At 40.7% G+C, this 15362-nt stretch overlaps 1 protein-coding gene across 2 annotated transcripts in view; it reads left to right on the forward strand.

The window, feature by feature from the left end:
- The window catches only part of LOC139475047 (phosphatidate phosphatase LPIN3-like), a 28581-nt gene extending 14082 nt beyond the window's left edge, over positions 1-14499 (forward strand). For both annotated transcript variants that reach the window (XM_071258278.1, XM_071258285.1), the window contains exons 6-16: positions 91-238; positions 823-1110; positions 1924-1993; positions 2938-3093; positions 3838-3929; positions 4772-5249; positions 6145-6293; positions 7989-8228; positions 9283-9391; positions 9576-9679; positions 10254-14499. In XM_071258278.1, the coding sequence (XP_071114379.1) occupies positions 91-238; positions 823-1110; positions 1924-1993; positions 2938-3093; positions 3838-3929; positions 4772-5249; positions 6145-6293; positions 7989-8228; positions 9283-9391; positions 9576-9679; positions 10254-10452 (2033 nt within the window). In that variant the 3' untranslated portion in view covers positions 10453-14499. The remainder of the gene's footprint in view (positions 1-90; positions 239-822; positions 1111-1923; positions 1994-2937; positions 3094-3837; positions 3930-4771; positions 5250-6144; positions 6294-7988; positions 8229-9282; positions 9392-9575; positions 9680-10253) is intronic.
- Positions 14500-15362: the final 863 nt, after the last annotated feature.

The raw sequence follows: 15362 nt of genomic DNA on the forward strand, positions 1-15362 counted from the left end.
AATGTCAGAACTTTACCTGGTGACAATATTAATTGTTTCACATTATCAAGTGATGCGAGAAGTTCTTATGTTTTGTTACCATGGTTACAGGCTCTAAGCAACAGGCTGGTGGTCTGTTCAAGTTATGGAAAAAGACGCCAGACAAGGACATCAAGAGAGAGACAAAGGAGATCTACCTGGATGAACTGACTTTAGAAGACCCAGAGATGGCCAAAATATACCTTGGTACTCCTAAAGGGTAGGTGCTCGGATAAATGGCTGCAATGTGGGGGACTGGTTAGATGCTGGTTATATGTTCCCAGGGGACATAGTGCGGTGCAGTGGACGAAGCCACTACGATTTTCTGGGCTGTATTGCATCTCTTAATCGCTTTGAATTCTCCTGCAGACTCTCCAAGTTAACAATCCTTGGGTTTTCAGCACCATAGCCATGCTCATGTGTTTTACCTCAGTGCTAAACACCTTCAACATATGCCTTGATTCCAAATTGACTACCTGATTCCTGTTGATTCCTAGTTTTTGTAAATCCTATTTTTGTATGAATAAATGGCAACTTCCATGAAGACTGTGATTCTTTTTGACACCTATTTGACCCTACTTTACAACATGCATCAGCATCACCCATATTGAGCTGACATGCTGTCATATAACTGAAATACTGTTCACGCACAGTCACACATAAGCATGATAAGACTTGGTGAAAAACAACAGTGTGAACATTCTGTTGTAAGGGGACTTTCTGAGCTGTGAATTTAGTGTACTTTTGTCTTCACTATTTGTTAGTTTGGACATACTGAAGGTGGTCATGGTGACTTGATTACAGGTTCCAGTCAATCAAGGAGAAAGAAGATGACACAGAATCTGGCCGGGGCCCCTCCCTCCCACAATCTCCCCATTCTGTAGAAGGAGCCATTGGTGGGCCATCCGTGAGCTTCCTGCAGTCTGAGGTTCGCCATCTTGGCCGCGTGTCGCTGTCGCTCTGTGGTGGCCTTGGTGACCCTGATGGTGTCAACCTTGACAAGTTCATGCAGAAGGTTGTGACCTTTGACGACCTCAGTGATAGCCCAAATATGATCACGAACCCCGACTTGGTTGTCAAAGTAGATGATGGGTAAGTGCCGTTTTGAGATGAGTTTGGTTAATAGATTATTATCGTCGAGTACCCTATTTTCGAACAACACCTATTTTTGAACAACCATATTCAAAGTGATTTTTTTTGCATTATAACGAGAGGTGTTATGTCATCAAGGCTGTGGCCTTGAGATTTCACACGATTTGCCTGTCAACATTGCGTTCATGTGAAGTGCTGTTCACCTGTCAGAACATTCCGTCATTCAGAATTTTGGTCTCTGTGTCATGATGAAAAGGATAGTATTCATATTTTGTGAAAAGGTTTCAAACTTTCAATCACTGTTCGAGTTTAAAAGCCGACCTGCAAGAATTATGCTGAGAACTGTGTGTTGAAACATATCTGTTCATTCGTTGAAAACTGCTAAAGTACCAAACCAATCAGGTGTTTGAAAATAGATGACATCACGCGAGTGCACAATGGTGCAGCGGTAGTTTACAGATGAGCCAATGGAGGTCAAGGACTGTCTTTTCTTTCGGAAATAGCTGAATTCTATTGTGGAAGACATCACCCACTGTTATGAAGCAGAATTTGAGTTTTGATTCACTCATCCCTCGAAATATCAGCAATGCCATCTTAACTGTTTGAAAATAAGGTACATAAGGACATATCATGGTTCCATTGAGATTAATCACTACACAATAAAAAGTGTCTTGATTCTACTCAAGCCAATTGTGTGCTGAGTTTATAAAAAGGCCTTTCTCAAAGCTTTTTGTTTGTAGAGATCATTGTGAACATAGCATTTCTGCATGACCTCCCAACTGATGTTACCATGATTACTGGGTATATTTCCAGGTATTTCAACTGGGCAACCGCCTCGCCGATGATTCTATCACAGATCGTCTTCCGACAAGATCTCCCAGAGGTACTTGCTTCCATCACCTCCTTCCGATCACTGTAGATAACTACATTTATTATGAATATTTTTGTGTGACATTAGATGAGCAATTGACATGAACTGTTGGTGTTCAAAAATGAAAATATAGTCTATGGATGTGTTGAACATTAGTTAAATGATGTTTATTACAATTACATAATTGATATAGGTTTATATACATTTGTGTTTCACAACCAGAGCAAACTGCAGAATGGTTTCACATGCACCCGGATACAATGTATCACAAATTGTTTTACAAATACATTCGACTGGGAATTAAATCTCATCAGCTTATTTGTCTCTTTATTTGGATTATCGTGCTTTTTAGGGAAATTCTTAATAATGGAAGCCAAGGGACACATTATAGATAGATCACTGTACATGATATATATTTGTCATGTCATGAATAAGTATTGTCTTTAACTCTGTTGAGTTGTATATAATATTGACTTTATTCTACAAGAAGAGGCATATGTAATGTATATCTGATAATATTGCATGCATAATGCAAATGAAGTGACTGCATATTATTTTGTGTTCATTATGTTTGAACACATGATGAAGGTGTGTATATTCAAGTGTGTATGTGAAGGGGTGTATACCGGTATGTTTGTTTGTTTGTTGTTTAACGCTGCACTCAGCAATAGTCCAGCTATATGACGGCGGTCTGTGTAAATAATCGAGTCAGACAATCCAGTGATTGATATCAAGAGCATTGGTCCATGCAATTGGGATCGATGACATGCATCAACCAAGACAGCGAGTCTGACCACCCGATCCCCTTAGTTGCCTCTTATGACAAGTATAGTCGCCTTTTACGGCAAGCATGGGTTGCTGAAGACCTATTCTACTCCGGATTTTCGTATACCGGTATGTGGTACCGTGTGTATGATATATTAATTAGTTGTGTATGTAATATTGTCTTGTTCCAGAGTACAAGTCAGTCACTGATCAAAGAGCACATGCCCAAGAAGGAGAAGAAGAAGGGCTACTCTTGGTTCTCGTGGCGACGTGGTGATAATGCTGTACCCCCCTCGTCTGCTTCCAGTGCTTCAGAGCTCAACATAGACACATCCTCCAACAAGTCGGTGAGTACTCTCTCTACACCTGCATACATGTGCTAACATATTTGTGACTGCCAAGAAGCCAAGAAATGTTGTCAAGGTTCATTTGAGGTGAATTGTGTTTAACTATTCTTGAAATAAAAGCTTTCTGGTTTTAAGTAAGCTAAAAGATGCTTAAAAAATGTCATATTTTCTTTCAAACAAAACATGTTCTATTTCATCTTTCTGCAAAATAAATGGGTGGCTCAGTCGTCTAAGGCACCACAAAGTTGCATCCCTTGGGCATGCCAGAAACCTATGATCGTGGGTTTGAATTATTCTCCCCGTTTATGTTTCTATGTTTGTCAGCACCAAGCCCATGCTCTTTGGCTCCACCAAAATGGTAAATGTCTAAGACCTTCCACATCAAGCTGACATACCATGATATTACTGGAATACTGTTCAAAGCTGTGTTAAAACCAACTCACTACAGTGATTTTAATAGTATGTGTATTGCAAGTTGATAGGTACTATTAATGATTACCTCTGTTACTATGGTTACAGGTCCTGAAAGTGTACAGGCCTTCACTCGCAGATTGTTTTTTGTTTCAAATACTGCTTCATATCACAAAAAAAAGCCTCTCGATTGGAAAAGCAATCCCTTTAGTGTTGCTTGAATTAGAAAATGAACATATGAATTGTGAGTTTTGATGGGAGGGTGCAACATTGTTGACTATGTAGAATGATAGTGAGGTGCTTGTTCTTTGATGTAGTTGTGTGTTTTGTCAGAACCTGAGTGACGTGGGCAGCCCCCCTACAAGCCCCCCTCCCAGTGTGACCAGCACTCCACGCAAGGTTAAGAAGGACAGCAATACTGAAGGGTAGGTTCAATATCACATCAGTGTCTTATCTTTGTAACATGGGGGCGGTTGGGTAGCCTAGTGGTTAAAGCGTTCGCTCGTCACGCCGAAGACCCTGGTTCAATTCCTGACATGGGTACAATATGTGAAGCCCTTTTCTGGTGTCCCCGCCGTGATATTGCTGGAATATTGCTAAAAGCGGCGTAAAACCATACTCACTCACCTACTCTTTGTAACATCAGCAGCAGATTGTCTAAGACCTATACAAGGTAACCTTTAGGTCTTCTCTCAATCTTGGATATTCCAGGATGTGTCCCAAGTACCCCATGTTTGTTGTACTTTAAATGGGGATCCCATGGTCACAATGTCTGACCTGATGAATATGTGTGATATGAAGATCACGTGAGGATTCGGTTTAGAATGGATCCCAAGCAACCTATGTTGGTCTAAAGAGGCCACCAAATGGATTGGGTGGTCAGGCTTGGTGACGTAGTTCATGGCATGTCGACATACCCTGTCGGCGTGGATCAGTGTTCACAATATCAATCACTGAATTGTCTGATCCAGGCTTCATTTTTTTACAGGCCACCGCTATATATCTGTAATGAGTATGATGTTAACAGTTAAACAACAAAGCTATCAAAAATGAACTGCTGTTCTGGCTGAAATAGTGCTGATTGAATCTTTCAATGTTGCGTGTTTGTAGGGATATTGCGGTGTTTCAATATGCAAGTTGACATCTTTCCGTGAAAATATTTCCCATTTCTTAGCAATATGGTTTACGAGGAATTTTATATAAATTCCTGATACTTTTCATTTTCCTTATGACTCAACTTCTATTGTCATCAACTCTGTGACTGCAGTCTAGAAGAGCACCACACCTCCAGTGAAGCAGACACAGACCAGTCTGAGAAGGATAGCATCGGCAGTCCAAAGACTAGTATGGTCGAACCCAGCAGTGCCAAGACTAGTATTGTCGAAATTAGCAGTACCAAGACTAGTATTGTTGAAGCTGGCAGTCCCAAGACTAGTATTGTTGAAGCTGGCAGTCCCAAAACTAGTATTGTTGAAGCTGGCAGTCCCAAGAGTCTGTCCCCAGGTAGTCCACGGTCAGGCAGTGTCAGTCCCAGCTCCCGTGCCAGCAGTGTCAAGAGTGACCACAGCGGTCACAGTGTCAAGAGTGACAGTGCTTTCAGCTTGAGTGCCAAGAGTGATGTGGTGGTCAGTGTCAGTGCCAAGATTGAGGAACAAGCTGCCAAGAATGAAACCAAATCTGATGATGAGGAATCTTTGAAACCTGATAAATTCAAGAAGACTCTCCGGCTTTCATCAGAGCAGATTGTAAGTACATGTTATTGTTCTGTACAGGCATGATGAAGATTAAATGTGTTTGACTATTTGTAATAATAATAACTTTACTTTAGTGTAAACTTTCGCTTGTGTGTGGGGACATGAGTGTCCCTGCAATTTTAATCAGTAGAGTTGCTTCCTTTAGCCATGCCAGCATTCGCTGATCATGGCTTGAGCCCCAGATTCAGCCTGGTCATGAACCTTTATCTCTCAACAACACCATACTTATGATCACCCAACTCACTTCACTTTAGATCCGTGAAGATCCAGGTTTGAATAGGTCTTCAATAACCCATGCTTCTTGGTAAAAGGCGACTATGTTTGTCGTAAGAGGCGACTAACGGGATCGGGTGGTTAGACTCGCTGTCTTGGTTGATGCATGTCATTGATCCCAATTGTGTGGATTGATGCTTATGATATCAATCACTGGATTGTCTGGTCCAGACTCGATTACTTACAGACCGCCGTCATATAGCTGTACTATTGTTGAGTGTGGCGTTAAGTAACAAACAAACAAACTTTATATATTGAAGGCTCCCGTAGCACCGCAATGCGCTGTGCAAATTTGCATCTGTAAGGCGTAATGGCACCCTATGGTCATGGGTCTAATAAACAATTGTCCCGAAAAATGATTCTTGGCTTGTCAGCACCATACCTGTGTTCATGGGTTTCACCAAATTGATAAACGTCTGAGACCTGCACCACTTCAGGCTTTCCTCGTACATTGAGTTGACACACCATGTTAAGACTGAAATACTGTTCAAAGCGACATTACTGTTACATTTCTGTCCGTCCATACATTTATCAATTTTGTTTTACACCTAGCTAGATCATACAGATTTAACATTTTGCCATATTTTTAATCTGACGTCCTTGTCATTGCCAGGCAAAGCTGAAATTGAAGGAAGGCCAGAATGAAATATCCTTCTCTGTCACAACACAGTACCAAGGCACAACACGCTGTACGTCTCACATCTATCTGTGGAAATACAGCGACCACATTGTGGTGTCCGATATCGACGGAACTATAACTAAGTAAGATCGATATACATTTTATTATTAGTTCTGTTGTTGAACACACAATGACATTTAGAAAGTGCTCAAATGTAACAAATGTTATCAGCGCTCTAACCCACTCAACCACTGAGGCTGAAATGAAAGTCTGATAACTGGTAGTCTAGATCACGTCTAGATCGCTGGCTGTGTGTGTAGGCGGGGCGGTTGGGTAGCCTAGTGGTTAAAGCGTTAGTTCGTCCCGCCGAAGACCTGGGTTCGATTCCCGACAAGGGTACAATTTGTGAAGCCCATTTCTGGTGTCCCCGTCGTGATATTGCTGGAATATTGCAAAAAGCGGCATAAAATCATACTTACTCACTCACTCACTTTGTGTGTTTCGATTAGGTGCCTGGACGGGACTCAACCCAAAATAGTACTTGAATCTGTACTGAGAAAGTGTTATCCCTGATATAACATTTGTTACATTTGAAAACTTTCTAAATGACATTGTTCTGTTGTTATTAATAAACTACTCAAGGGGATCCCAGTCACTACAACTTTATAACCAGTGGGAAGGGGGCACCGAAGTGGTAAACATCTGAGACCTGCATCATCACTTCGGGCTTTCCTCCCACATTAAGCTGACATGCCATGATATTACTGGAATACTGTTAAAAGCGGTGTTAAACCCAACTCACTCACTCACTCCCAGTCACTATAGGTCCCCAGTACCCCAGTCCACATTGGCTGTGGAATATGTGGTAATGGTTGGTTAAAATATCAGATTATTCCAATTGGACATAATCAGATGGCACTACATTGAGGTCAATAAAAATATCACTACCTGACATCAATCACTTTCGATAGTTTGGATAGATGCATGAAATGTAAGAAAGCACAGATACCCAACACATCCAACTATACATTAATAATTGACATGGTAATACACCCAAATACTGAATGTAATGACAATTTTGTTGAATAAGGGGGCCACCCCAGCTAGTGTAGTAAAGGTGTCCCCTAAAACCCCCCAAGTGTGATAATTATTGTCTATCGTAATCAACCAAGTGACTTTCCTGATCTTGGATTTGCCAGCTTTGCCCATAAAAGAAAGCACCTTGTAATCTGCAAGCCGTAAAGTTTACATATTAATTCGATCTAACAAAAGTATGGTTACTCTTTGTTTAGTCTTAATATTAAAAAAATGCTCTAACTTAACCCTGGGCGGTTGGATAGCCTAGTGGTTAAAGCGTTCACTCGTCATGCCGAAAACCCGGGTTCGATTCCCAACATGGGTACAATGTGTGAAGCCCATTTCTGGTGTCCCCAGCCATTATATTGCTTGAATATTGCTAAAAGTGGCGTAAAACCATACTCTCACTCACTCACTCACTCACCCACCCACCCACTCACTCACTCACTCACTCACTCACTCACTCACCCATGCAATACTGTCTAGACTTGATGTTATGGCTACTAAGTATTACGTGTTGCCCTCAGTCTCTGATGTTCACATTCTTCTTGACAATTCAATGTCGTCTGTAAAATTAAATCCTGTCATTAGCTGTTTATGATGTGTAGACAGACTCTCAAATCTATGAAGCCATACCATTTACAGACTTCTTACATCATCCTAGCTGTTACCTGTCATTGTTTCATGATCTCTTCCCAAGCATATAAGATGCTTCTGTTTCCTGACAGACATTTAGATGACACCAACATGTTTGATTACAGGTCTGATGTCCTGGGTCAGATACTGCCCATTATAGGGAGAGACTGGTCACAGTCCGGCGTAGCATCCCTCTTCACAAGGATACATAAGAATGGCTACAAGTTTCTGTACCTCTCTGCACGAGCTATAGGCCAGTCCCGTATCACTAAGGACCTGCTAAGAGGCATCAAGCAGGGGGAGCTGGTGCTTCCTGAAGGGCCTCTGCTGCTCAACCCTACATCTCTCATCAGTGCTTTCCATAGGTCAGTATGTTTGGGGCACCTTCGAGAATTTTTCAAATTCCAAAATCTTTCTCTGTAAAGCATTGTGGGTTAACAATACCCTCGATGCCTTTCTGTCAATAAAGAAAAGTCACCTTTGAAAATGTTGAAAACACTCAACTACTGCAAAATAAAATTTGGTTTGTTTGTTTGTTTGATGCTGGTAGTAAATGGCTTTTTCACGGGGGTCTGTAAATAATTAAATCAAGAAAGACCCGTCATGAATCATGTTATTATTCATGTTCTGAGCGGGGCGGTCGGGTAGCCTTGTGGTTAAAGCGTTTGCTCATCACGCCGAAGACCTGGGCTCGATTCCCGACATGGGTACAATGCGTGAAGCCCATTTCTGGTGTCCTCCATCGTGATATTGCTGGAATATTGCTTAAAGCGTTGTAAAACCATACTCACTCACTCACTTTCTGAGCAACCTCCCATGCTATCAGTATCAGGGTATGATGACAAACGCTCAGTCATCGAGCCTTACTACATGATCCGTTTAGGGGCGGTCGGGTAGCCTAGTGGTTAAAGCGTTCGCTCGTCACGCTGAAGACCCGGGTTCGATTCCCGACATGGGTACAATATGTGAAGCCCATTTCTGGTGTCCCCCGCCATGATATTGCTGGAATATTGCTAAAAGCGGCGTAAAACCGTACTCACTCACTCACTCACTCACATGATCCGTTTAGTTGCTTCTTATCCCTGGCATTGGTATCCCAAAGTAGCATGCTTCATAAACGTGTCCTAATTTTATCAGATATGACTAAAATGAGAATTGGGTTGGCTGCAACTGTGATATGACAGTGTGTCAGTGAAATTGGATGTCATGGATTGCCACTCATGCTATTGACCACATTTTTGTCTGGTCCAGACTCAATTATTGACAGTGACAGCAGCATTAACCAACATTCACTCACCTGCACACACTCACACTCATACTTGCACTCACGACTGTACCAGTACTGTTGATAGTCATTGTTTGCATGAGAAGGAATTGCTTAGCCATGTATTACCTCAATCTTGTGTGTGTTTGTTGTAGGGAGGTGATCACCAAGAAGCCAGAAGAGTTCAAGATCAGCTGTTTGAAGGACATTAATGCCCTGTTCACTCGAAGTCCTTTTTATGCTGGGTTTGGCAACAAGATCAATGTAAGTTGATATATGATATTGTCACATGGTCATGATCACATTTGAAATGCACATGATTGTACCTCTGCTATATAGAATAGAGATCTTTTCAGCTTAAAATATTACCGGTATTTCATTTGTTTGTTCTATGAGTTGTGTAAGAATGTTTGCTGTTTGCTGTCAACTGGACTTGTTCTTCTTTCAGGACGTCTGGGCATACAGAGCTCTCAACATCCCCAACTTCCGTATCTTTACCATCAACCACCGCGGAGAGCTGCGCCACGAACTGTCAAACACGTTCCAGTCATCGTAAGTTATCATTCTCACGTCCTCTTTGTCCAGCTACACAAATAGCCTGAGATTGTGTGTGATGCCTTTAGCTCTTTCTGTCATACCTCTTTATTATCACATGAAATAAGACTGTCTCCGTGGTCAGTTTAATGGAGCATCTGCCCAGAAAGCAGAATGTTGGGGATGATCCCCTGCCCGCCTCAAACCAAATGACGTTAAAAGATGTTACCCTGCCTCACGCTCAGTACTGCAGCAATGCATCTCGGCGGGGTATCACTATAAAACCGGCAAACAAGCAGCCACACATATGCATGCACGTTGCTATTTAAGCGCAACAACCTTGAAGGCAACAATGTTAAACCCCATTTCACCTCACCTATATATAATAGGACTGAGAATAAGAAACCTTGATTTGTCTGTGCCTCGGCCTGTCATTGTTATTTGTTATAGTTTATGTCATTGTTATTGTTTATATGTGTATACAATGCTGACATGCTGTCAAGAAATTGACTCTAATACGTTATTTTTGATATTTTTGCGGTACACAAGGCCAAGGTAATGTTGCTTTAGTTGTTTTGTTATCTTATTTCAGTTATACCCGTTTGAGTGATGTCGTTGATTACTTCTTCCCCCCCGTGGAGAAGAAGACTCAGGCATGTCTGGAAGAATTCAGCTCTGTGAGTTTCTGGAGGGAACCACTGCCTTCCATTGATCTCGAGCTGATTGATGAAACAAAAGTAGGCAAAGGTGACGGCCGAAAAGTGGAAGCGAAGAAGGAAATCAAGAGATGACCACTTGAGAAAGCACCACTAGCCAGAATGGCCACCCTAGATCAGGTGGACAGCAGGACTCGTCGGTCAGCCAGAGTGTGGACGTTACCACTGCCGTTTATGTCCTAGTGTAATTTATCTTCATCACCTACCCGAGTTAAGTCCCTCAGACATTGTGTAGTCACTTGGTGCTGGTCATCCTGTGTTCTAGAATGAACTCATTGCTTTAGGTCAAGTTAAACGGTCACAATGATCCCCATTGTCTCTTCTGAGGAAATAAGAGCATGAAGGTGAGATATAGGTAAACCAAGTTTTGTTAAGACACCTCAGGAAGCTCATCAAGGAGAGACAGAGGAAGTGCCTCAGCTCCAGGCTAGCTTCAGGCTGTACAAACCTCACCGGGCTCTGCCGTTCAAGTCAGTTGAACAAAGATAACTCCCAACATTGTGCAACCAACTCCATCCTGATCTCCCTTGATGCAAATCTGAAAAGCCAGGTCACTGAATATTTCCAATACCTTGGCTATCATGCTGACATCCTGAATGTGTTCTTTCACAAATTCTAGTCACATGGATCGTCAGTGGCAAATTAAGACGTATTGCAGGATATTTACTGATCAAACTGTCCAGATTGTTAATATATTGTTGCATTAGGACATGTCACTGCTTGATGTAGAATTGTACACCGTCTATGCAAAGTCACACTTCAAGGCTTGATGGAAACACACTAGACAATCAGTCTACTTGAATATTAGTGACACAATGTTATAGAAATGTTGTGAGAGTGATAATGGCATTAACTATAGCTGTATATAGTGTATTCCCAGTGATACAACCTATACCCCCGTGATACAAAATGTGCCAGGCTGTGACAACTAGGCTGTCTCTTCATCTTTCAACAATGATGGGAATGACACACTTCCCTTAATTAATTACTTATACTAACACACATGGATGTTTTACTAATATCACTTTGTAAAATCTTCCATGTCAACCCAGATGGGGGATTCCACCATGACCATTTTTTAAAATGTACTGTTACAAGAGTTACTTCCCTTTATTTGAAGCAGTGGCTGCAACTGTATGAAGCATTCCTGTTGGACTGTAGGAGAGTTATCTCCCTTTGCCGGACATATTACCCATATATTCAGTGAGCCCCAGAGTTGAACTAACAGCTGACCAATGTCTATAACAATGCAACCCTGACCAAAACAAAGTCTCCAAAGATGACCATCATACCTCATTAGTTATGGTTGGCACTGAAATCTAGTTACCATGGTTACTAACTAAGAAATGAATGTTGATACCATGACACGTGGAGTAACACAGCTTAAGGATGTAATGACTGCCATGTTTACATTGTAAACGTTGTAAGTCTATCAGCCCATACGAACAAATACGTTCAGAATATGTGACAGCATAATGTCAGCCTAATGAAATCATGCTCTGTATGTTTATGACATGTATTCATATATGTCATTTTCAAATCATGATTTTAACTGTCCTTGTACTTACTGTTGAATCTATAATCATTGTTCTTTGTCATAACAAGGAGCACTTAGTGTATGAACATTAAATATTTGATACACCCAGAGTGATATGTTCCATGAGACTGTTCAATGTCTCTCTTAAATGGTACATGGATGATTCAGCATGTCTAAAGCATCCCCTTAAAAACTATCTCCCATACAGCACTCTGGGCATGGTAAGACGGTAGTAAGAGTTATCCCCCCTGCAATCAGCATTGTGCTATCTGTGATTGGTGTTACGTCTTATATTGCTCATGCACAAGTCAGCATTTCATCATAGTAGATCTTATTTTTATATACATAAAGTATTAGAGGTGTAAAATGTTCCAATAACCAAAGAACTAATAGATGAAGCTGCTGACTGTAGAGATGGCTCCGTGTGATGTTGGTGTTGATGTTGATGTGAAGCTGTTGGAAGCATAGTTAGCTGTATCAGGATGCTATATCTGGGATGATGAGGATAGTAAATATCATGCTTCATATAAATCACCATCTTCTACTTTCATCCTTCTCATTTCATATTAATTATTTGAAATTACCACTCCTTGTGATAATCGTAATTCAAGAAGCTCCTTCATTGGATATTTGGTTAACCACTCGCGCATCTCATGATGAAGTAGAAGCGATCATTAGTGAATCAGTGCTGCTGCTGCTGCTACAATGTCTTGCCAATCTTCTCTCCTGATGTGATACCTTGTCTGATTCATCTGTCTCACGTGGCTGGTACTTCTGTGTACTTATTTAATTCATGCAAAGCAGTACAAGTATTTAATCTTCATCATATTTCAGACTTTCAAGGTAGAAGAGGTATACATCAGTGTATGAATCATTGAAGTTTTACTATTGTGTGATCATTACAATTTGCTCCTCAATGATAGGTATTGTGATGGCAGATAATGTGACCTACCCTCAGTGTACATTCAGTGAGAAACAGATGATCTCATTTGTTCACCTTTGGGTTTGCCTGGTGAAACTCCATTTTGTCCACATATAGTCTGACCCGCCATTGATACCCTCCCCCATGACACCACCACATCATCCAGTGTATAATTAGCATCCATCACTTCTATTAATCACATGTTTTTATTTTTATTATACAACCTTGCATTTCTCCTATGGTAGAAATTGACAATATTTTCACCTTCTCTTCTAAGCCTGCTGAGACGAACTTAGCATGTTCAGCAAGAGTATGTTCCTGACAGGATGGTTTTGTTTTCCTGAATTAGTCTTATCATATTCACCGCTATATGGAATGGTGTCGTCTAGTGCTATGCGATTACTGTGACGGTTTACGTAGTGTGTGTTTGCTGTTTGTTGATAAATGTGTGTGTATATAGTGAAACCTCTTTTATCTAGTCGACGACTCTGAGTGAATTAGTCTAGAGGAACCAAGTTTCCGATTATTGAGTCAGGGTATGAAGTAGTGTTGCTGTACATATGTAGACTCTCTCGACAAGATTGTCTGGAAGGCCATGTTTCTGGACAAACGAGGTTTCACTATAATGTGATCTGTATATACTGTATATTCAACTGTTGAGTACACTATCATCTTCATAATACCTACACCTCTGTATAGTGGACAGGACGCCAGGGAGTAGACAGAGGCTGTTTCGGTGCATTTGACTCAAAAATATATTTTACACGTTCTCAAATTGGACTTGGACATTCCTTGATTGTATTTATCATCTTTGATTCCCCAAAAGATTAGATACTTTCAGAGTCGTTGATCAGTTGTTATGGCGCTGTGATATGAGGTGTGCCTGTCCTGTTTGTAGAGGTGTAGGGACATCAGTAGGTATGCAGGCTGAGCCTGAGAGGTATCACAGTATTGCAGTTCGGGTAAAATTAGAAAATAATATTTAGAAATGGTGTACATTTCATGATTACTGACTTATTGGGAAAGACTACAAAACATGAACATTCTTTATCCTTTCATGACAGCCCAATTGTTGTTTTTTTGTTTTCTGAGTTTACCCTAAACATGCTAAATTTTCTAAATTAAAAATTATATATACAAATTTCAAAAACGTTTTCAATAACTTTTTGCTTGTATTTTTTCAATACAAGTTTTAATTTTTCTTCATTTTGGGAAAATTTATGTTGCCACTTGCTTCTTTGTTTATTAACCAAGAGAAAAAAACAAATAAGAAAATATATTGATGTGGCCTAAATGGGAATTCTGTATACCATTTTAGTAATAGTTTGCAAGTATGTGAACTAGCTTGATCATTTAAATGAAGGTCATGGAGTAATCACATTCCTAGGCTCGTGTACCTGCACACGGCGGCTTGCGCAACCTGTGTTGGTGTGCAGTGCTGCGCTCATTGCATGTTGCAGACAGTGCATAATGTCCCCGATTCCTTGGGATGCTGACAGTCTGTGTTCTCCTCTCATCATGTGTACATGTGGTCATCATAAATGTGTTATTGACTATTTTGTTATCAAGTACAACTAGAATTATCTGGTTATGATACTGTTATTTTGTTTCAGCTGATGGTGTATGTTTTATGTACCCACATGAATAAATGAACTATTATGAATTTGGGGTTCTATTGTTACAATGTGAAAGGAATGACGCAAAGAGATAATTATTGATAAAAGATCCATAAGTGGTCTGGCTTAAAGCCCCACCCTGACTATAAATAGCCTGTAAGGTGGCAGTGTTCAGATTCAAACAGTGACTGACAATGTAAACTTGCGTGAAGTTTTTTCAAAACTACATAAACAAGATCACCATTGACTGTCAAACTTCTTATCAACTTGAATGACAATCATTGGATACCACAAATGGCTCCATATCTAGATATGTCAATAAATTTTCTGTAGTTTTATCATAGAAAATCGAAATGGTCGTGTTTGACGTCTGCATCAATCACAGTGGGTGGAGTTTATTTAGGGCCATGTGTACTTGTGACACATTCGATGCATTTGTGGTCAAAGTGTATTATGGTGTATACATTTATGACAGAACAGCAGCACAACAACAGTTTTGGTTAATGTATAAACATGAGTGAGAGAGTATGGTTTTACGCCGCTTTCAGCAATATTCCAGCAATATCACGGCGTGGGACACTGGAAATTGGCTTCACAAGTTGTACCCATGTCGGGAATCGAACCCGGGTCTTCTGCGTGACGAGCGAACGCTTTAACCACTAGGCTACCCGACCGCCCCTATAAATACATGAAGAGTCATCCATAATGTGGAGTACAGGGCTTTAGCATTGTCCTCCAGTAAACATGACATCATAACCTGGGATGAAGTAAAAGCCGTTATGCTGTTTGGATTGTCTGTGGACGCTTAGATTAGAAATAATACACTTGAAGTTGACTTTCCACCGTTTTCTTTCCAAAATGTATCATCATGCATACAGTGAATACTCACGATCTTTCTGCAATTTATTTG

Source organism: Haliotis cracherodii, unplaced genomic scaffold (assembly GCF_022045235.1).
Source record: "Haliotis cracherodii isolate W230 unplaced genomic scaffold, xgHalCrac1.p SCAF_1, whole genome shotgun sequence".
NCBI classification, from domain to species: Eukaryota; Metazoa; Mollusca; class Gastropoda; order Lepetellida; family Haliotidae; genus Haliotis; species Haliotis cracherodii.